Here is a 23,253-nt window from a genome sequence, read left to right as displayed (position 1 = left end):
AGTTGATTTAGTAAATGAAAATACAGTGGGTCAACAGGGTGATTATTGAGCAATTTGTAGGTCAAAAATGTTTGATGAAAATGTTTTAACTTTTCCAAATGGTTATGCTGGCACTATTATAAACACCTCTTAACAACACCGAGCAGTAATGACATCAATTGATAGTCACCATATTGGTACTTTTACTACATATAAAGCTAGGCACTTAAAAAAATCGTACCTCTTACTGTTCCAATAAATTCTTCCATTCGCTGCAAAAGATCTGCATCTCTTTCAAAATCATAGAAGTGGTGCTCTACCCAGTGCCGACATACATTTAATACTCTGTAGCATTAACATAGAAGAATAATTGAATTACATGGGAATTCAGACATAAACGTTTATCACAATGAATGGTATAAATGAAAACAGAGTAACTCTTACCAAATTAAATAATCATATAAGTGGCTTACCACTTGCAAAATTCTATGTTAATGAACACTTATACAATAATTTCTATAATTGCTCTTAACTTCATTCATTTTATTTGTTACCTACTCCTTGCTTGGGAAAGATCTTATTTATTTCAACTCTGAAACAAAAGTTCAGTAAAGACTTATTTACTTCAGTTATTTATTTAATGCTCACCGCAGTTGTACAGGCTGTATATACTCTTTTCTAAACCTTTTTAGTTCTGCACTCAAGGGTTGATCTCCATTCTCTATAGCTATGCGATCAGCTTCTGTTGGCTCAGGCTCTGGAATTTCAAACCTAACATAAAACAGAACAAACTAATAAAAATACTAATTATATCAAATTATACAAATAGAAAACTACACACCCTTTCACTGGTCAGCACAATCAAGAGAGCACTCTAAAAAATTACTAAGGATAAACACATCAGTGAGAACGGGTGCAGCTTCCATAATGTAAAGGCTAATGATCTTATTTTAACTTTTTAAAAGAAGTTAATATTTGTCAATATAGATAAAACTAACTGGGAACATAATAAAGAATACATGCAAAGTCTAAAAATAAATGTGATTATAAAGTTAAGGAACTTGATGTTCATTCTTGGCTTATGTAATTACTCTAAATCAGCTAACATAATACTTTTTAAGGGTAATGCTTGAAAAGTTGACTGTGCTTTGTTTTGGTGGATGATCACTCTTCTTGATTACAGTATTGGTTCACTGACAAGCTAAACTCTCCTCAACATGTGGGATATTTGAAAAAATCTGTTTAGAACTTTTAAATCATCATAATCTGAATTTCCAAGCGTAAATTATACATTTTGGTATAGTTCTTTAACTTGAATAATTTTATAAATTTGAAATTTCACATACTGAGTTTCCATCTATTTTTGTGTTTGGATAATCAAAGCTAACACATTATAATAAAGTAAATGGTCATCTAAGAGAGATTTTATGTCTTAAAAAAGTGCTCGTGAACTACAATTTAAAGCTTATTTAATACATTTCCAACATATAAGATCTTAGCTCAATCTATTTAAAAAAAATAAAGAATTTAAACATTTTAAATTGACAGACCTTTCTATTATAAGACTCAGTAGTTCTTGAGGTTTACAAAAGGATCTGTATGTTGTAAGAAATGTCCGAACAAAATTGGGATCTAAGAAGAAAAAGGAAAAATACTTTATTAAAATTTTGGATTCAGAATGATTAAAACTATTAGTTACATTTCAAAAGAGATCAAATAGTCAATCTTAAAAGTCCCAAAATGTTTTGACCACATAGAATGCTTTAGACATTGTAATGAGTTGCTAGCTTTAGTACTTCCTAAATTAGTGGTTTCCTAAAATATTGATACTAAAATTTTACATTAACTATTTCTTGACCTCTGCACACTCTGACTAGCTGATCTTCAACTCATCGTTAGCCACAGGAATGCGAAGGGAGGAAAGGCAAAGGCAGAGCATGGAAGCAAGCTCCCACCTGCCTCTCAGAGCATCACCAGTCGGTTTATTTCCCTCACAAAGAGAAAGGCCACAACAACAACCCATTACTTCTCCTGACATCCAGACTAGTTTATCTAGGATCAATCATCTAGATTTCTTTAAATCATGTTAACAGAGCATACAACTAGAAGTTGTATCTTATAATGTTGTAGATTAAGTTAAATGCAGTTTCTAAATTATATCATTTGCTAGAGGTCTTAAATAAAACTGCTAAAAGATGCTTACGAATACCTATAAGTTATTAAAACTATTAAATGTGTGAGAATATGTTGATTTGCTTCTAGTCACAACTTTTAATTCTTTCTATTTCAAGAAGTCACAATGAGGGTTCAATCATAAGAGCAGGAGTTGCCAACCCCTTCCATGAAAGGATCTACTTTTCATTCACATCTCCATGAAGTAAAACAGGAGGCTAACGGAGTGTGACCACTTCCCCAGGCCTGCCCAACTCCCGTCTCTCCTTGACAGTATTCTCCCAAGTTGTGGAGAAAGGCTCCTGTCATCAGCACAAGAGACTTGAGTTGTCATCTTCTGCATAAAAAGGGGAAGAGATATCTCCCCACAATGGGGGAAAAAAAATCACTTACTTCTATAACTCAGATTTCATAAAGGTCCACAATTAGTTGTAAGAGGCTTTAAAAAGGAGAGGATAGTTCATTAACTGGAGTTTTTTATTGGGAGTATCCTTTTCCTACTTTACCTCATGGACTGGTAAGCTCTAATTTAATGATAAATTCATTCAGAGTAGCAACTACCTTTATTTTTGTTAGGCTGCACACTGTGGATCCTTTATAAGAAGTACAGTGTATTGTATTAGCATAGGATTTAGCAAGAATCAGAATTCATTTGTTTGAAAAATTTCTATTTAGGCTGATTCTGTCTAAGAACCACCCTAAATTTAGCCTTAAAATAATTTTAATATATTAACTTTTTCCCCTAAAAACCAAATTCATGGATTTATCATAAAATAAAAATCTTATTTCCAATCTATTGGTATATGTGGTCATCAAGATAATGAATTGATTTAAATATCAGACAACCTTGAATTTAAGATCATAATACTTTTTAAGTTAAAGAAAAATTTACATAATAAAAATATATTGGTTTTAAATACCCCTCTTCTCCTTTAGCTTTATATCAGTGGTTACTGATAACAGTAATTTAAATACATACAATCCTTTAGTAATTTCCTCTCTGTTGGTATTTTATTGTTTGTCTTCAGTTACAGAGTTCCTCAAACGTTAAAGACTAATGTCTCATCCAGAAGAAAAGATTTTAAAAGAGAAGGCTGTACAAGATTTTAGAACAGAGATTTATATCGGTTTCATCACAATCCTCCCTTTCAAGAATCTTCTTCCTGTTCTGCAAATCTATTTGTAAGGTGAGGCAACTCAAAACACCATGTGTTTAGGAAGAAAAAGCAGTGGCCACTGTAGAGATGCTGAGCTGTCACTGTTAGATCGCCCAGACCCTTAGGACAAGAGTGCTCCAAGTACCCCCGAGCTGTGTTCCAAATGTAGGGCGACCCCTCCCTTTTTAAAAAGAAGTTTATTTCAGTCTAAAAGTCTAAAATCAATATCCGGATCCATGTCTTCTCAAACACCACCTATGTCAGGATAAAAAGTTGTGGGATATCAAAGGTACTTTTAAATTGAAAAACAGAACAAAAGCAAGTTCTAAGTGAATTAAAGTATGTTTTCAAAAAACTGGCTATTTTTAAAGGCAAACTATTTTAAAAAGGTCTTTTCATCTTAAACCAAAACTTCTGGCCATTTCAGTACTTTAGTAACTGATGACAATGCTGGGAAAGTCATAATGTGCCTCAGCGCCCCCTCAGTCACACGGGGCTCACATCAATTCCTGGTGTCTGGTATGTAACACTCTAAAGAGCATGCACATAATCTGTTCCCTGTGCTTTCCGCGGAGTAGGGCTGATGACGTTTTTCCCTTTCTACATGTGAGAGAAGTAACTAAGACTTATCTAAGGTCACACAGTAGAGTGGCAGAGATTGAACCGGAATCTAGATTGTGTGATTCCTGATTTGGTGCTTTTTTCTACCGAATCACATAACCTCCCTGGATTAAAGGATCCCTTAAGGGTTTCAGAGCTGTGAGATCTGAATATGAAGAATGACTCTCTGAGTTATATAATCACTATAGAAATTTACATAAATGATTAATTCAGAATGTAGCTGTAAACTGTTAATCTTGGTTAAAGGCACTAGAAGGTCACTGGAAAATTAGCAATCTAATAGTGGTTCTGTGATTCTTGTGAAGCCTTCTTCCAGACTTTAGGAAGCAGCAGCTGTGCCTCCTGGACACTGTATTCAGAAGAGGAGTTTCTGAAGCTGGCGGAGAAATAAACACTCCCACAATCATAACTGTTGTACTAAGTTCTAAAGTGACTCAAGTTTCAGTTGTTTTTAGCTTGATTAGAAATAAGAGCAGTCTTGCCAAAAAGAAAAAAACCAGCAGAAGATAAAAATAAACCAAGAAAATTTGGCAACAGTTTAAGTACTTTCAAAAAATATCTTAAAGGTTGCATATATTCCCAGGTTTGTATTAATTTAGACTCTATTTTTAGTCTAATGCAGTGAAAAATTGCTAATGAATGAAAAGCTTACATTAAGAGGGGACAAAAAACATCTGTATTTGAAATTTTACACGAAAAAGGGTACATATTCCAGAAGCTATTTTTATTTCTATCAATTTCCCCATTTTAGTGATTGTAACATATACCATGTCACACTAACCACTGGAGACCTTTATCTTACTGATGATGTGAAGGACTAAGATAATTTGATATTTTTAAAATACCCATCAGTAATGACAGGCTGTATAATTTTGTAAGAAAACAAAGTACCTACTTACATTTATCAGGCAATGATACAAGCTAAGTTTCATACTGCCTCTGTTGGTTGTGGAGCAGCAGTTACCTACCTATATTATAAAATGTTTCAGAGAAAGATGGAAGGTAAAGGCATAAAAATACAAAAGCCAGGCTGGTTTGGTTTTAAAACATAAGTACAAACAAATATTTGTGGAGAAAATGAAAATCGACTATTTCAACATTCTTCTTCTCTTTCTGTTTATCACTTGTTGTAGATATAATTCCACGAACCTCTTTCTCAAACAGAACCCCTAAAGGATTTCAATATGAGCAATGACAAAAATTCCCCCTGTGGGTTTTCTTCATCATTTTAGGCAACATTCTCTTCTATTTGACTCTCGAATCCCTGTGCTAAGATTTCCACCATGTCCACTAGCTGCTCTGCTTCCCTCTCTCTATACAAATACCTGCCAATTCTACTATCAAGTCCTTGGTGTAGGCCCAGGGTATTTTAAACATGAGCTGTAGTTACTATTTTCTGCTGGCCTTCTAGCTGCCTGTCTTCCATCACTCTAAAACTATTCTTGATAATATTTTACTGCACAATTCTTTGAAATCGCAGGCATTCAGAATATACTTACATTAATGTTCAGAATACAGCATATTAGATTTGAGGTAATAAACTCAACCATTTTTTCTTATGTAACTATTTTGATTGACATGATATTTTATTTGGCTAGGTCAATGAAATTTATGAAATATTTATTACATAGAGAGTTATTTATGTAGAATACCCCTCCCCCCAACCACCATAGTGAAACACTGTTAATCAGGATGTCTGTTCATGTGATAATTCTCCCTTTAATACAGCCATTTAAAAAGCTACAAGAAACAATAAGTTCCTCAACAAGGATTTATAAACAATCACTCTTGAATTCCTTAAAAAAGGAAACAGACGCTATGCTGACGCACAAACACTTAAAAAAAAATATCAGAGAGTTTAAAAATAGAACAGCACTGCCCTATAGATCAAAAATTGTTCAAAAGATTTTTAAAAAGTTAAAACACCAAACTGAGTTCATATAGGACAGAAACTCAAAAGAAATCTAATGCAGATTTTTAAGGATTTTCTAAATGAGGGCGTAAAATAACAGTAAATTCTTTAAAGAAAATTATTAACTGGCTTAAGTTTTTTCAATACCATTGTCTATAAAAGAGAAGTTCACCATGCATGGGAAACACCTCTTTCCCACACTTCAATATGAAAAGTTTTTATTTCCATATAATGTCAGTTCTGAATTATTATCCTTACCTCAAAGTCACCTCATTTCTCTAAAATAGACTATCAAACAGACATACCATCACCAAACATTTCTTTACCCATGTTGTTTTAAGTCTCAATAATTAATTTGTACTTTATTTCCTATAACTCTGTAACAGAAGTGAAAATTCTCCTCTCATCACCTCTTCTTTATGCACCTTGCTTTGTGCTTTCTTACTGTAGCTAAGGAAAGTCTCTTCATATTCTTGCCAGCCTCAGAATGATCCCTTTAACTAGATAATTTCCCTCCCAGCATTTGGGATGAATTCTGAAGTTCTGATGTAGTTATTAGCGAATTACTATATGTCCAGAAACAGTGGATCTGAGAGACAAGCTATAAATTAGATCCCACATAAGACCCTGTTGCAATCTTTTAAGCAACAGTTAACACTTTCTAATTCACCTAAATTTAATTTTTTCTCCCAGAAACCTTTCCTCTACAGAGCAAACACCACCAAAAGACTAATGACTGGGTTTTGTTAAAAACTAAAATTATGATGACCAATATCTAAATATATACTAAAATCTATGCATTAAAATGGAAGTTTATCTAGAGTCAGAACTTATTACCTATTTCAATAAGAAAAATATTATCTATGTATCATAAGATAAAGATAATATCTATCTTCATAGTAGACCTGTGTTTGCCCAGAAATGAAGAAGCCATTTATATTACTGGTAATTCAATCCAAGCAAGTAACTCTATTTTTATTATTCAATACACGTAACAAAAAATTACCTTCTATTCTAATAATGAAAAAAATTCACCTTGTATGAGTCAGTATAACATGGTAGAAAGTATACTCTTTATTAAGAGTCAAGAAACTTAATTTCTAGTCCTCATTCTGCAATTAACTGATGATATGATTTCTGGCAAATCCCATAACCTTCAGGGGCCTGGGGTTTTTGTCTATAAAGTGGGGGATTGGTCATCTCGTCTAACACTAGAGATCTATAGCTCTGTTTCATAAATTATTGTTAAAACACTTGAGGGATCAAATTGGCTGAAGCCACAGTGAAGTCTGAATTAACTAAGGTTAAACTAGTTTTTCTTCTGTTTTTTTTATGACTATGTCTGACCAACCTATAATCTAAAAAAAGTCCGTAAGTAATGCCTATTAGTTACTAAATTTTCTCATGCATTATAGCCATTGTCTTTTATTATAATTCTATATAATAAAAATACGCAAGTTAAATTTTAGCATTTGTTTCAGTGTAAGCCACAACTTGCACTGTATGTTCTCCAATAAAAATACCTCCCAACCAACTAACCAAATCAAAAAAACAAAAGAGCAGACCAATAATTCTTAAAACAAATGATAACTTGATCTGTTATCACTGTAGTGAGAACTCAGTCCATTTGCGCTGGAAGAGACCTTAAAAAATAACTGCTTTCATGTTTTACAAGTTCATAAATAGTCTATTAAAACACATTCTATATTGCCAGTAATACATTCAGTGACAGACCTTACAGAAGAGCCCAAATAAGCTTATAATTAATACTAATGTATGTGTACTGTAAACCACAACTCATGAAAGCTACTTATGGATTCCAGTTACATCAGTAATATATTTATGACCTAAGTTAAAATATTCAATTAAGCTTCAAAGAAAGATGGAAAAGAAAAATGTCAAAAAACTTAGCCACAACTTCTAAAACACTGGCATTTTATTCAAGAAATTAATGAAAGGAATTTTTTAAAAACTTTAACTTTTTTAAAAAGTAAAACAATCTTATCAATTTAAATTTGAATATTTTTAACTGTGCAAAGTTCTATAAATACAGGGTTTTATACTAACTAGAAGTAAAACCATTTAAAATATTATTCTGTTTAAAAGCTAAAAATTAATACAAATGAGAGCAACTATCAAAAGTAACTAATAAAACCCCAGGACAAAAGTACTGAGTCCACAGATTTGGCTAGCATTGTGTACACTAAGGAGAGAAAACTACCAACACTACAGAAAAAGTTTTCTTTGTTTTAAAGTGTCCTCAATCAATCAATCAATCAAGTTTCCCAGAAAGGAAATATTTAATTGTAGTTCTACAACTGCTTATTAATAATCATAACTTAGTTCTGTGAAATACAGCAAGCAATTTAAAGAAAATTTTTATCATTAACAATTAAGTTTTATAGAAACAACTATATTAAAAATTTTGGAATTTGAAAATGTTTTCCAACTCAAATACCACTGACTTGTGATAGTAAACACTAGTAAGTCATCTTCAGGAATTATTATATATTGCTCTACAGGAAAATAAAATAGTAAAACTTCTGTCTTACAAACACAGATAAAAATCGAAGGATTAATTTTACTCTAAACAGTCTAAGAACTCAAAACAAAGGTATTTAAAGTAAAATGGTCAACAAAAAGTTTCTTAAGAAGTAGCAAAGAAGTATTTTGCAACCAAAAATTTAATAAAACATTTTTGTAGTTGTATTCTAAATCTTAAAGAGAATACAGAAGGTGATGAAGATCCAGCTAAATAGGTAGGTCATATTAATTACTGAAAACTATACCTCTCAAAACAGTTTTATATGTAAAAAAGATGACAGAATAATCTATTTCTTTTTCCTGTAAAATCATAGGCAGCTTATTTAAATTTCTTGGGCTTTGATGTATTTTTTTATTTTTGGGTCAGTAAAATCACTGCAGAAGTTTCTACGTGAAAAATAGTAAAATTGGAAACCCAGACTAGTCTTCTTTCACTATATCAATATGTTTCAGCTACTGCCTGCTACTACCAAATGGTATGTGTTTAGACAACCCAAACTGCTTTTAAAATTAGTCTATGGAAAACACGATTATTATGCTATGGAAAAGGCTAGCAAAAGAATTACAAATTAGAGGTCAAATAAAAACAAAACAAAACACTGGCATCCCAGAGACATGTGGCGATAACGAAAGAGATTATATTTATAAAGTGCTTTGATATCATAGATAAAAATATTCTAACAATTTTACTTTTTTGCAAGGTGGCCCAAATAGTTTCCAGGCCATAAAAGTAGTTCTGACAGGACATTTAATAAATTGAACAGATTAATATTATCGAATGTATTCATCTTAATTACAGTGGATTAGTTAATGGATATCTTTAAAAGTTTAATTTATAACTGGTGCCAGAATATTTTCCAGAGAGAACTGAGAACCCATTTATAGGACTTTAAAAACTGAATGAAAATTTCTAGAGACAGGAATATATTTAAGCAAGAAGTATGGGGATGGATGTTAACTTTCACATTTCACATTTAAGAATAGCATTTATAAGAGTTACATTTGATTTTATATGTCTTTGTAATAAAAATATTCTTTGAAAATAAGTTTATATTTACAAATAGCCTTCACATACAGTATTTCATTTATTCTTACCAACAACATTCTAAGGTAGCTGTTGTGATGTTGATTTTTGAGATGAAAACTAAGGTTCTCAGACTTAAGGAACTGTGATACAATGAAGATGTAAATCCAAATTCAATGCTCTTTCCACTATACCACACTCTAGTATTTTACATCTATCAAACTTCCTACTATGTAGGGAAGTTGAAGGTTGAAGAACACTGGATTATCGTTTGTTACTTTATTAGAAGAAATAAAATTACTTAAAAAAATGAATCATTATATTTGCTCTTTACCTCTAAAACATTATATTTGATTCAGCCTATATAGCAATCTTCTGAGGTGATCTGGACATGTTTGTCTCTAAAAATTGCCCTGCTAAGGTGAAACTGTTTTCTTAAATAACATCAGTTGTAAAAAACAAAAAATACTGAAAACTTAAATGACTTCCAGGATTGCTAAATTTAATAAGTTTTAGGAATGGAAATTAAGAAAAAGCAATGCTGTGTATACTTGTACTAGCAGCATAATTTTGGTGGTGGATGTATATTAAAATTTTTACTGATTTTATAATCTCAATAATGAAAAGAGAAGAAAGAAAAAAGAAGTAAAGGTGTAAAAAGGTTTTTAGACCCTAATGATGATGACTTATCACTACGTTTAGTCTTATTTCTGCCACTTTCTAACTGGGTAAATTTAGCCAAGTGACTTTATTTTCTCATTTATAACTCTAGCTGTAAAGTTAAAAATAATATATGTTAAGTAGGGTAGAAAAAGTATAAAATTTCAAAGAAATATAAAGTAGCAGTATTTTTAGTCAAAGGAAAATGAACTCTGATAATTCGGAGGTCTTTTGTTGTTAGTTTGCTTTCTATTTTAGTCATAATGACCTGTATAGCAAAAAAAACCCAGCTTGAAGCAGGAAAATAAAAGTGACAGGCAACTTCATAGTTCTTACCTGCATACATATGGTATGTGAGCCTCTCTATAAGTTTAATCACAGTTCCTGCTTTGATAATTGGAATTCCAGCCTTGGGCTGCATGTTTTCTTCAAATATTATATTCTCTTCAGAGTCAGGCTCTGCAAATCTATAAACATCAGCACTAGGGAGCCTCATCTGCTCCTCCTTCTCTTCCTGTAGCATTGTCACATCAAGCATCCTTTCCAGTGTACTCCGGTACTGTAGAGATATCAATGCTGCCATCCAATTGTTTTTCTCTTCAGCTGACTTGGCAGAAAATATAACACTATTTTCATCTTTTAAAATTATTTCAAAAGCATGCTTGTACTCATTGGTGTCATCTTTGTCATTAATTTGTACCTTTCTCATAAAAAACTTTTCTTTAAGACGATATTCTGCATTGCTAGCACCAGGAAGTCTTGGCTGCCCATGATTTGATTTACAGCAAATCATTAAGCCATCAAAGAGAAATATGTGTCTCTCATGTTTGGCTCCTACACGTGTAAGAGTTCCTTCCATTATAAACTCATTGCAACACTGTCCAATGTCTTTTCCCTCCCAACCATCAATATTCTTCTGAATCTCGTTCATTTTCTTGATTGCTAGTTGTTTCCCCTTCATTTGCTGACTATAAAACCGACATGCAGATTCACTGGGATAAAGGAAAAAACATTATTAGTACACAGATGACAGAGAATCTAGAATTCATGTAAATAAAGGGCAGTGTAAAAGTATATTTTTAAAAAGTTGCACTGAGAAGATTTTAACTAATTCTCCAAATATATTAGTGTTACAAAATTGCACAATTTTGGAAACTAAAGCAAGACAGTAGAGACATTTTTTTTTTAGTGCTCTAAAGAACATGACTGTTGACAAAATTCTAACCTATAAATTCAACTACAGAATGATTATTTCTACCTTGGCTACCAAACACCTAGAATGACAAATATTAAAAAGTAGCCCAATATAGTGAAAAAAGTTATTTAAGAGATTTTAAAAAATTATTTAAAAATGCTTAAGTGGACAAGACCCAAAGCTTAACAACATGCACATACTATAGCTAGGAAACTGGAAGCAATATTATCTGAATTAATGCCTCAAGTTATATAATCCCTAAAATAAAGGACATTATTAATTTTACTTTGACAGAACGATGATGTTGACAGAAATCTACCCAATACATTTTGCTCTCTCTCTCCTTTAGCTTACCAGTCAATTCTCAGAAGGTCTTGTCTGGTAGTATGCAAGGAAAATGCACAAATCTGAAAGGTTTTTCAAACAATAACAAATTCTCTTGGCTTTGATGTCACTTCCTCTGAAAGACCAAGCTTGTCACTAAAACTATTTTCTTCATTGTTTACTCGAGGAGGGAACTGGAATTCCTGAATTTATACCACAATATTCAGGGTGAAAAGGAGGATGATAAAAAAAGTGAAAATATTCACCTCAGTCTTCGTTTTGCAAGACTTTTAGAACATATTTTTTCCATACCACTCTGAACATTAAGCAAAGCTGTTATTGCTTGTTTCAAACATTCCTTGTCTTCTTGATCTTCACTCTTTTCTTCTAACTGCTGCAAAGTCACAATGATAAATATGAACCAGTAGAACAGTTTTGGACAAAAAAAAAAAAACAGTAAGTCCATTTTATTTAAGGATAAAGATAACTGATTCAACTCTTTCTACCACAATAAAAATTTTAAACATGTCAAAATATATTATTCTTTTCAAGTCTTTTTCTTCTTTATGTATTACTATACATATCAACCTGCAACTAAGTTTTCCACATCAAAAAAAAGAGTAGAAGCAGTGTTAAAAGATGTCACACCTTGTGACAGGCAATAATGTGTAGTTTCTCAGATGTGTATTACTGAAAAGAAATGAGGGGCATAAATTATGTTTTTAACTATCATAAGACTTAGCACAGCAGCAAGCTCATAGATGAGATTTTTTTGAAATGTGGAATTTGGTCTCAGGTTTCTGATTCTGATATTACTGTTGTAGGCAGTGGGATGATAAGGAAGATAAATATACAGAGAAGGATGCAATATAGTGAAGACGAACTTGACGACACAAAACCTAGCATCAAATTTTGACTCTACTTCTGTGTGACCCTGGTGCCACAACTTACTTGACTTCTGAGCCTCACTTTTCCCATCTGTCGAATGAGGCTTATAAAAAGCCTGCCCTGCCTACTTTATGGCGTTGTTATTAAAAATCAAAGCAATTCCTAAATAATAACATACAATATAAGTTTAAGTTGTTTTCTTTGTAGTTCTACTAGAGAATGAACACTAGCATCATGAAGAACTTTGTCAGTACTCACACATTAAGATTTTAAGTAAAACTAGGAATATATGTAATAGTAAAACTCAAGCACATTTTCTATTAGTGGCAAATATACCATGTATGCCAGACAGAAAGTCTGTACTTAACACGTATTGAATCATCAATAACTACTAATTATCAATACAACAAGGTGGCTGTAATTCAAGCAAGCAATTAACTGAGGTATGAATGGCAATAAGTGACAATAATTCAGTAACCATCTAAACCTGTTTCTAGCTATCAAAAAGGAAAAGCTAAGAAACAACATTTTATCAATAGAGCTGTCAGGCAACATTTAAGAACACTTACTCTCTACCATAAAGGAAAAGACTTGAAAAATAAAACCATAAAATCGTCAAAGTAATTTATAAAGTTTTACTTTTCAATGAGCTTCATTATTCATTAGTACTTTAAGGATTTTATGTTCTTGAGAGGTATGCCTTAAAGATCAACACATTCCTTTCTGCTTCAACTGGTAAAGATTAGCTATACACACACACACACACACACACACACACACACGTGTGTAGTGATGACCTGTGAAAAGTAAACATATTTCTTACTCAATGCCCCAAACCATTTTTATAAAAATAATTTACTTAAAATATCTTAATGTTCAAATATGCCAGAAGTAATAAATACTATATTGTAATGTCTATTTAATGCTCAGCCTTTATTATCCAAATTTCTTACATTCATTATTAAAAACTCACCATACTTTCCACTAGAGGCATAATCTGTACTTTTTGGAAAAATATTCAGTCTTAATTATGTTAAGTAAAACAAAAATCTATTCAAGATAATTTCCAACATAAAAATGGTAAAAAAGAAAAATAGTTTCCAAAGAATAAGAGACTTTAAAATATATACATAAAAAAAAAAACCTCAAATACTTTCTGCTCATAGTATTGCTCTTCACTATGGCCAGCTAGATTAAAGAAAGTCAATGGCCAAATGTTCATAAAGAAAGACACTAGGTTTTTACTTACTGGATATTACTGGTAGGCGGAAGGCTGAACTCTGGGTAATCTCTCCAAGTACCTTCCATCTCTATCATTCTAAACTATTTACCTCTCAGATGGCAGAATTTTTGGAGACAAAATGTTACCACTAACCTTATCAAGTTTAGGCTTTAAAAGCAGCAGACTTTTAACTGAAAGTTAAATTAACACTGAAAGCAATATTCAGTAAGAAGGGGCAAAATTCTACACGGTGTAATGAAAGCACCACTAAAGAGTGAACTATTTCATTGAGTTGTTTCAGAATGTAATCACTCACTATTCAAGTGAATATGATACAAGGCAATTTTTTAGTCTTAAAGAGCTGACTTGTACTTGTTAGTACAGGTAGCAAAATATTATTGAGTCCTTCATATTCTATCTTTTGATATTTCTTAAATTATTAATTCAGGCAAACAGGCAAACATACCTCAAGACATACAAAACACACAATTCTAACAACAAACATAAAAAGAACTATGAAAGTAACAAATCCATTTAGACACGTGTTTGATTTCCTATTCTAAAAATCTTTCAAGTTTCTGGGTCATTTATCTATGATTTAACTATAGCATTTCACATACAGAATACACCAGTATCTCAAAAATATTTTTAATATATTTTAAAACCACAAACCCAAAGTCTATTTCAAAACCCATAAAACTTTACCGATGAAATAATTTTAAAATGTAATTTTTACCTTCATAGCATGAGTCAAGCATCTAAAATAAATTTCAATGTAATGCATGACTTTTCTTATTAAGCATTCCCTGCTTCTTTTCCTTAACATAGCTGATTTAAACTGGGCATTGGTGCAGAATAATTCAAGCTAACTACTATCAAAGGGGTGGCTTATTGTTGCTACAGAAACAAAGCAGTGACAATTAGTACGTAAACGAGACTCCACAGAGCAGCATCCTCTTGTTACTAAAGTGATATTCAATACAGTACCATGCTTTTCATGGATGCCTATTTAATAACATTGTGTAACAGCAACAATTTAATTTTACAAATGCAGTTCATTTAAATAGTTAAAAAAATTATTAAGTCCTGAGGTTATATGTTGCCATATATGAGATTGTATTTAAATTTATCCAGAGAATCATATTCTAAAGCACAATGAAAACTCATATGCTCTATAGAGATGATAAAATTTGTATCTTCAAAAGAAAGGAACCACTTTTACCAATGATTACTTTTTTTTTGGTCCTTTAAAAATAAGTAGAAGGGGCAGCAGTCAATATGGTGTATTGCTTATCCAAAGGAAACCCTGGGAGATAAATGGGGTTAAATTTAAGGAGCTGTGAACTGGAAAAGGATATTCACAATGGTATTCAGGAGAGGAATAAAACTCAAGATTGGTTTAAAAATAAAGTGTATCCGGTGTATTTTATATGAGTTCAGCTAATTCACAAACCCTCAGGCAGTGACTTTTTCAATATACTACCCAAAGAACTGAAATGACTTTGAAATACCTCTTTAGAAAACATTCACCAAATAAAACCTATTCCATTCAAACAGGTAAACTGCAATGCGCAAGGATGACAAAATATACCATCAAGAAATATACATTATAATTGCCTAAGATTTGGGACATGAAAATAAAGAGTTATCTTTATCTTAAATATTGTGTACATATAAAGAGCTCATCACAAAATGTGAGAACACAAGCAAAGATGGGGATCACGTTTCTATTTTGGAATGGTTACTTGTATACTGTTTGATGAGACACTAGAGCAGATTACAATGTGGAGCATACATGGTCAAAGGATACATTTAATTTACTAGTCCTCTTAACAAATGTATGGAATATTATCCAAATTATTCCAGAAACCAACAGTTCCTGAGTCTTTGCTGTGTCATAACTCAAATATTCCATTAAAGGCTGAGTGCAAGAAAAGCAATGACACTCAAATAAATTTTTCTTTTATAGTAGCTGTGCAACTAAAAGGTATGGGTGAAAAAGATGAAATTCTTAACTAAAATGAGATCTAGAGATTGTCTGCAAACTCCAATTACTCATACTACTTGTTAAGTCAGGAAGTAAATTTCATAACCAGTTCCTTCCTTCCCCCTCTGCAAATGCTACTTTCTGAGTTAAAGTGATTTTATATATGCAGATAATTCTCTTACAGTACACAAAATTTCAACCAGTGATGTTAATAATATGAACAAAATTTGATCTCCAGCCTAAACCCTCATTTTCCCCCAAGATAAGCAAGCAGATGATCATTACCAAGGTTGTATATATTTCATGGAATAAGCAGTATAAATTTATGGTATAAATACTACAATTCTTCTATAATTGTAATTTAAATAAAACAATCTTTATTAAATTAGCCAATGGTTGAAAATACAAAAATAAAATCTTAAAATATAAATTGTAACATGACTTATAATTCACTATTAGGAAATAAAAGCAAAATTCTCAAAGCTTTTTGAGGAAAGTCACAAATTTTATTGAGATAATTAAGTAGTCTTTTGTATACTTTTAGAAACTAGGTAGAATATTAATAGCAGCTGAGTGAAAAAAAAAAACAAAAAACCTCAAAAGGACAGAGCTACAGGGAAAGCCAGTCAAGTCCCAATCAGATTGAATTTAACAAATATTTTATTAACCAACCATTATTTATAAGCAATGAAAATATGATGGCGAACAAGCCAAATCTGGTCCCTGCTGTTAGAGCTTAGACTATAAAAGAGAAGACAAATGAATGACAAAGTGTTATGATGGGGAAAATATAGGGCACTCCAGAAATACACAGCAAGAGCCCCCGACCTGATAAAGGGAGAGAGAATGGCAGAGAAGGCTTCCAGAAGGAAACGACTACAAGACCTGAAGGATAAGAATGGATTAGCCATGGGGAAACAGGCGTACAAGAAAATACAGACAGAAGAAAAAGCATGTGTGATTTAGAAACTTTTAGGACTAGCACTGAGAAAAACTGGCTGAAGGGTAGAGGCTGGTGGGTGGGAAGGATGGGGAGTGGGGAGAGGGGAGAGGGGATGAGTCAAGATGTCGGAGAAGTAAATAGGGACCAAGTCATAACTGTAAGCCTTATTAGGAACTTGAACATTAACCTGGGGCAATGGGAAGCCATTAAGGGTTTTAAGCTAGTGACTAATATGATCAAATCTGCATTTCAGAAAGATGGCTTTGGTCTGGTTACCCCATCAAGAGCAGACTGGCAGGGAAGGGGAGACAGCAAAGGCAAAACTAAATGGACATTTGTGATAACTCAGATGAGATGATCACAGCCCTCACAGAGTATTGAGGGGAAATGAAAAGAAGATGAATCCAAAAGAAGATCCTTTCAAGAATGAAAAGAACTTACTTAGTGACTAAGTAGATATTGATGTGGAGAATGAGAGAGAAGAGTTGAGGTTCCGGGTTTCTATTCTGAACACTCAGATGGTAGTGGGACCACTCACTGAGAGAATGAGCACAGAAAGAGTAGTTTTGCTGGGAAAGATAGCAAGGTTTGAGGAAAGTGAATTTGAGGTACTTACACAATAAATAAGAAGAGTTGTTCAACAGACGATTGGACAATGAATAGCCTACATTTCCCTTTTTATACTCCTCTCTTCACTGAATCCTTTTAATGCTAATGAGACCAGCATAAGTTCTTGATTTTCTTCATGCTGCTAAAATCATGGTTCGATATGACAAGTTTGTTACCTGAGAGCAAAGGGGTCAGTGCTTTTTCTAGATCAACTTCATGAGTAAATGATGGGATTGGGGGTAAGGGGAGAAGAAGGTGTGATGGGGTTCAGGACACACTACTCCCCAAAATGGCACCTTGGCCAAACAGCAGAAAGGAGGGAGAAGGTCAGCGATCTTCCTGCTTCTGTTTTCTCAAACACCTTCAGCTTAAAATATTCAATATGCCAAGGCTCCTGTGTCACATAAAACTTGTATTAAATAAATTTGTATTCTTTTCTCCTGTTAATCTGTCTTTGTCTGTTTACTTTTCAGATCTAGTCAGGGACTCTGAGAGGGATGAAGAAAAAACACTCCTCCCCTACAGGTGCTTGGGAGCTGAAATATTAAAATATACACATGCACATTTTAATGGAGAACACTATGGCATGTAAATTATATCTCACTAAAGCTGTTTTTTAAAAAAGTAATAATTAAACACTTTTAGCAGATGCTAAATATCTGCTCTTCAGCATTCTGTGTACCTATCAGAGTAGAAGATCTTCATTCTTAAAATGGGCATTTAATGGTTTTAGCAGTCAGGCTGAGGGTAAGTCCAATTTCCAGTCTGAAATGTTCAGTAATCAAAAAAATCATGAGGCAAGATTTTAAGGTTTTAAAAAAAGTAAATGGCAACATTTAAATATTTATAGCAACATTTTATCTATTGTGAATTCAAATATTAATTTTAGAAATACATTCAACCAAGAGAAGGGAAAACACAAAAAGTTTATTGTTGATACAGTCAGTTTAAAGTTTATAATTAGACATTTTATTTGGGGTTTCTTATTAATTAAAATGGGTACTTAAAATTTTTATTATAAAAATTTGCAAAAATACTTAAAAGCAGAGAGAATAAAATAATGAATACTCATATACTTCACCCATATTTGGCAGTTCTTAAGATTTTGCTAAATTGGCTTTATCCATCCCCTTTTGTATTTTTTTGTTGCCCAGACAAATGGGTAATAAAATTAATATAATCATTTAAATACATAATGGGAATTAAAACTGCCTATGAAAAAGTTTTTCAGCATGTCTGATCATGAATGATAGAGGCAGATAATGATAAAAGTATTATTTACTATTATCTATTAATAAAATAATTCCCAAGTTAAATATTAGAAACTGTGAAAACGGTTTAAAATATAAGTACTTAATGAAAGAAAAAAATCTTACAACTTCAAGGAAAAAAAAAAAAGAAACTACAACATAACTGAAAGCAGCCAAAATGCTGGTGCATGTTACCAAGCTCCTTTCATTCTGACTTAGAATCACTATTTTTACAGCGAGGCCAAGTTTACTTTTATTACTAGCTTTTTGAAGAAAAGGAGAAAGTTAGGTGAATTTCTGGCTAAAAAAGAAGATTTATTTGATGAAGGAGTCATTATACAATAGCAAAAAAAGAAAGAAGGGAAAGATGTTTCTAAGTATCACTGTTGTGTTTTTCAGATTGAAATAATCCTAGTTAATTCTAACGTTTTTAGAATTTCCTCTAATTTGATTAAATTTGTGTACTGGTTTTGTTTGGGAATATTTCAAGCCCAAGTATGCTATCTAGGTGAGGGAAAAGATAAAAGATGATTTAAGAGTAAGTAAGAGCAATTAAAAAAAAATAAATGCAACTGATTTTTAAACATGCCCAATATTCTAATCATATTTTAAATAGGATCCAACTATTCCTATCTTTGAATTTATTAAAATATATTTTCTAACCTTAGCAGCTCTCTCGCCTACCTGAGAAATCTGAGTTGCAGCCCTTCATTGTCTCCCCTCCTATTGTTGTAGACACCACAGCCATAACAAATACTGAAGGAGAGCTATAAAAATGCAAGAACTTTCAGTAATGGTGGTGGAGTGAAGAAGTCTTGAGAACCTTCCCACAGATAACAATTATACAATCTAGACAAAATATTAAAAATAACTATTTATAGGCACTAGAAAATATCTAAAAGAAAGCATAAACCAGCAGCACGATTACTCTCGAAAAGCCGCAACTAGAAAGTATATACTTGTGAGATTAGGGCTTTCCCCAACCTCCCACAGTGACAGCAGGGAAGAACTAGAGGAAAAGAGTAGCTTTACAGGCTCGAGATGAAAGAGAGCAGAGTTTAAGAGGAAATTTAAGGGGGAAATCTGGAAGTGAATAAACTGCAGAAGGGTTGAGACCCAAAATCTGAGAATAAACTCTACCCAAATACCTGGCTAAACGGTGCATGTATGGGAAGACCACAGGAAGCCTGGCAAAAAAGCAGGCAGAGACCAAAAAGAAATACACTCTTGAAAGACAGAGCTGCAATGGATGAGTTCCACTGCTTTTCTTAAACTGAGTTTATTCCCCAACTGTACACAGCTCAGGCAGCAGAAAGCAGAAGCCTCACTGGTTTAAGATGCCAGGGGATAGAGCCTGAGGCTGGCAGAGTGGCTGGAAATTAAGAGTGAATCGCCAGGTGTAAGGGAACCACAGAGACTGTGTCCCCAAAACTGAACACAATCTCTGCCCAAACACTTGCTTGACTGCCAAATCATACATGTGCAGGGGAGATCCCAGAGAGTCAGGAGAAAAAAGCAGCGTATGGAAATTCTAAAAAACCCACAACAATCCTCAATACAACAGAATCCAGAGCTGTTAATCAGCAAAAAAACAGAAAAATGTGATCCATATTCAGGGGGAAAAGTAAGTTAATAGAAACTGACTCCAAGTGGGCCCAGATGTTGGATTTAGGAAAGACTTCAAAATGGCTTTCATGATCATGTTCAAACAATTAAAGGAAAACATGGTCTTACTGAGTAGATAGGGAGTTCTGGAAACTATAAAACAAAATCCAAATGGAAATTCTAGAGTAAATAAGTATAAACAGTTCTATTGACAGATCAACAGAAATTACCAATTTGAAGAACAAAGAAAAAAAAGATATAAGAAAAATGAACAATTTCGGTGATCTGTGGGACAACATAAAATAGTTCAACATACATGGACTGGTGTTCCAGAAGGAGAGCAAAATGATAGAAAACGCAATAATGTAACAGCAAGTCAAAATCTGAAGGATGGAAAGGAGTCTGAAACTTCAAACAGGAAATCATCCTAAAAAATGTTAGGATATCTCATTTATGAAATAATATATCTTTTAAAACCATCTCTCTGTTCTTATCAGAGAAAAAAATTACCAAAACTATAAATGCCCAACACAGAAGTTTAGTTGATTTAAAATTAAAAATTGGAGTAGTACAATAGTCAACTGTTTATAACAGTTCCTGAATTACACTATCCTATGTTTAACTTTAAACATTCAACATTGTGGTCAGAAATGATACCATGTAGTGTACCACTTTGAGCCCATGATTTCTGGATAAGAATTTCTAAATTTAGAAAGCTAGTTCAAGGGAATGGAAGCTAGACAGACCTCTGCTGGGCTTATCTTTATGATACTCAGAGAGAAGATATGTTTTCCAAGTATCCTCTTATTGCTGGTATTAAGACATCAGCTCATGGGAGGTATAAAAAATGACCTGAAGCATATAGCAATTAAACTAGATGCAGAACATGAAAAGAAACAGATAAAAAATTATCTAAAGTAGAAGATGTTTGATATTGTCCAGCTCCCAAGCTAGAAAAGCAGCAAACCAAAGCCATTAACAAATGCATACAAGATATTTGTAGTAGGGGTCTGCAGAGAGTATTTCTTTACAAAGAGTTTTTGGCACACTATGTGAAGGCCACTAATGGGTGTTTAAGTGTATGGTGTAGCACAACTCATATTTGCCTTTACCAATTTGTTTTACGTAGCATTAAAAAAAAAAAAGACTACTTTGGGAGGACAAAAATCTACTTTTAACATTTCTCAGTTCTTTTTTTTTTTCCCCACATAAAATTCACCCATTTTTATTGTGTAATTCAATGGATTTCAGTATAGTCACAATCAATCAATTTGTCACCACAGTTAATTTTAGAACATTTTCATCGCCACAAAAAGAAGCCCTATACCCGTTGGCAGTCACTCCCCATTCCCCCTATTTCTCAGTTCTTGATCCTAAGTTTTCCACTCACTGTACATTCAATTCTAAGTCATTATCTGTAATCCTTTCCCACATTTCCTGTACTTAAGCATTTGGGGCTACAATTTTTGTAAGATTTGTGATGTTAAGAGGAAAAAGTTAAGGACTATTCTTCAAGTCAGTCTAATATATACAAAAATCTAGGAATATTAGAAAATATAATGTTAAATTTTAACATACAGCAAGAGTCCAACCATGTGAGCATTCAGATTAAAGTCTTTAGCATTCTTTTTTCTAAAATAAAGCTTGTGATCAAGATTAAACACTGCACTGTTATAATGAATTAATGTCAACTACAATACTTATTCCATTGGTTCTTAATTTAATCTTACCTAAAAACACATGCTTGTTATGATGTGTTCAAATTAAACCTGGACATGTTTTCTCTCAATTATTTTGCTAAGCTTGTACTTTTTATTAACAATAAGACCTAAGGAGGGTATAGAGGTTTTAAGTGTTAAATTTTCTATTATTTTTTTCATTTAAAGGAAAGCATACATGATAACCCCAACCCAAATTATATACACATTTATTCTTATTTAGATGATTAACTCAGTAATTTTGTATGCCTATGAGTTTTTACCTGCCTATAATCCATCTATTTGAAAAATACTGCAGTTGTTGGCTTTTCACTAGATTTTGGGGGAACTAAAATTCAATTTTAAAAATCCAAGATTAGGATGAAATGATAATTGGCCTAATGCAAAATATATATATATGGGATTAAGAAAGCCAATATACAATGGAGAGTCAGAAAAACAAAAATGAATATAATTTTTATAGTATACCAAAAACTAATCGTAATGGGCTGAACTATGTTCCCCCAAAAGATATGTTCAAGTCCTAACCCTTGGTACCTATGAATGTTATCTTATTTGAAAACTGAGTCTTTGCAGACATAATCAAGTTGAGATGAGGTCATATTGGATTAGGATGGGCCCTACATCATTGACTTGGTATCTTTATAAGAGAAAGGAGAGATTTGGATGCAGAGATAACAGAGAATAATGTGAAGCTGTGAAGAAAGTGATGTCAAGATGGAGGCAAAGATTGAAGTGATGGCATCTATAAGCCAAGAGATGCCAAGGATTGCTGGGATCCACCAGAAGCTACTAAGAGGCAGGAAGGATTCTTCTCTAGAGCCTTTAAAGGGAGTATGGCCCTGCTGACACCCTAATTTCGGACATCTAGCCTCCAGAACTGTGAAGGAATAAATTTCTGTTGTTTTTAAGCCAGTCAGTCTGTGGTACTTTGCTTTGGCAGCCCTAGGACACTAACACACTAACATACTATAACAATAGAGATTTGAACATAATTTTTTAAGCTGAAGGAAACTTACCTTTCCCTAGGTTATACAGACCCAGCATACTGGCAAGAGAATAGGTAATTCTCTAGGGAACTGATTGGTTCAAAATCATCCTGTGTGATTTTTTTCTAATATTTGTCTGAGCATACCTTAAGGAGATAAAATCATGTCTAAGGAACAAAGAAAAAGTTAACATTTTTGTTGAACTGAATGTTGTACTGATTTGCTAACCTTCAAAATACTGGTCAACATATTTACTTAGCCCCAAGAAACAACTCTAAATTTATTTAATAAAGCAAATTAAACTTCACATAGAAAATCACATTATTGGAGGAATGTGGTTTTCAAAAGGACACAAAGGAAGTTTTTTTACTTCATAAAAATAACTTTAATTTGAAAAAATTAATCAAAAGTTCCAAAGACTTGACTGCTAACTTTAACTTGCTGGGAAAAAAAG

The 23,253-nt window shown here is 32.8% G+C and overlaps 1 protein-coding gene across 3 annotated transcripts in view; it reads right to left on the bottom strand.

The window, feature by feature from the left end:
* SOS1 (SOS Ras/Rac guanine nucleotide exchange factor 1) overlaps positions 1-23,253 on the bottom strand; it is a 164,459-nt gene that overhangs the window by 29,642 nt on the left and 111,564 nt on the right. For all 3 annotated transcript variants that reach the window (XM_058551381.1, XM_058551382.1, XM_058551384.1), the window contains 5 exons: positions 11,855-11,982; positions 10,406-11,061; positions 1,530-1,611; positions 628-750; positions 221-324 (listed from right to left, as the gene is read on the bottom strand). In XM_058551381.1, coding sequence (XP_058407364.1) covers positions 221-324; positions 628-750; positions 1,530-1,611; positions 10,406-11,061; positions 11,855-11,982 — 1,093 coding nt within the window. The remainder of the gene's footprint in view (positions 1-220; positions 325-627; positions 751-1,529; positions 1,612-10,405; positions 11,062-11,854; positions 11,983-23,253) is intronic.

This window comes from Diceros bicornis, chromosome 12 (genome assembly GCF_020826845.1).
Source record: "Diceros bicornis minor isolate mBicDic1 chromosome 12, mDicBic1.mat.cur, whole genome shotgun sequence".
NCBI classification, from domain to species: Eukaryota; Metazoa; Chordata; class Mammalia; order Perissodactyla; family Rhinocerotidae; genus Diceros; species Diceros bicornis.
Note: the sequence above shows the minus strand (reverse complement) of the source record. Positions and strands in the feature narration are given on the sequence as shown.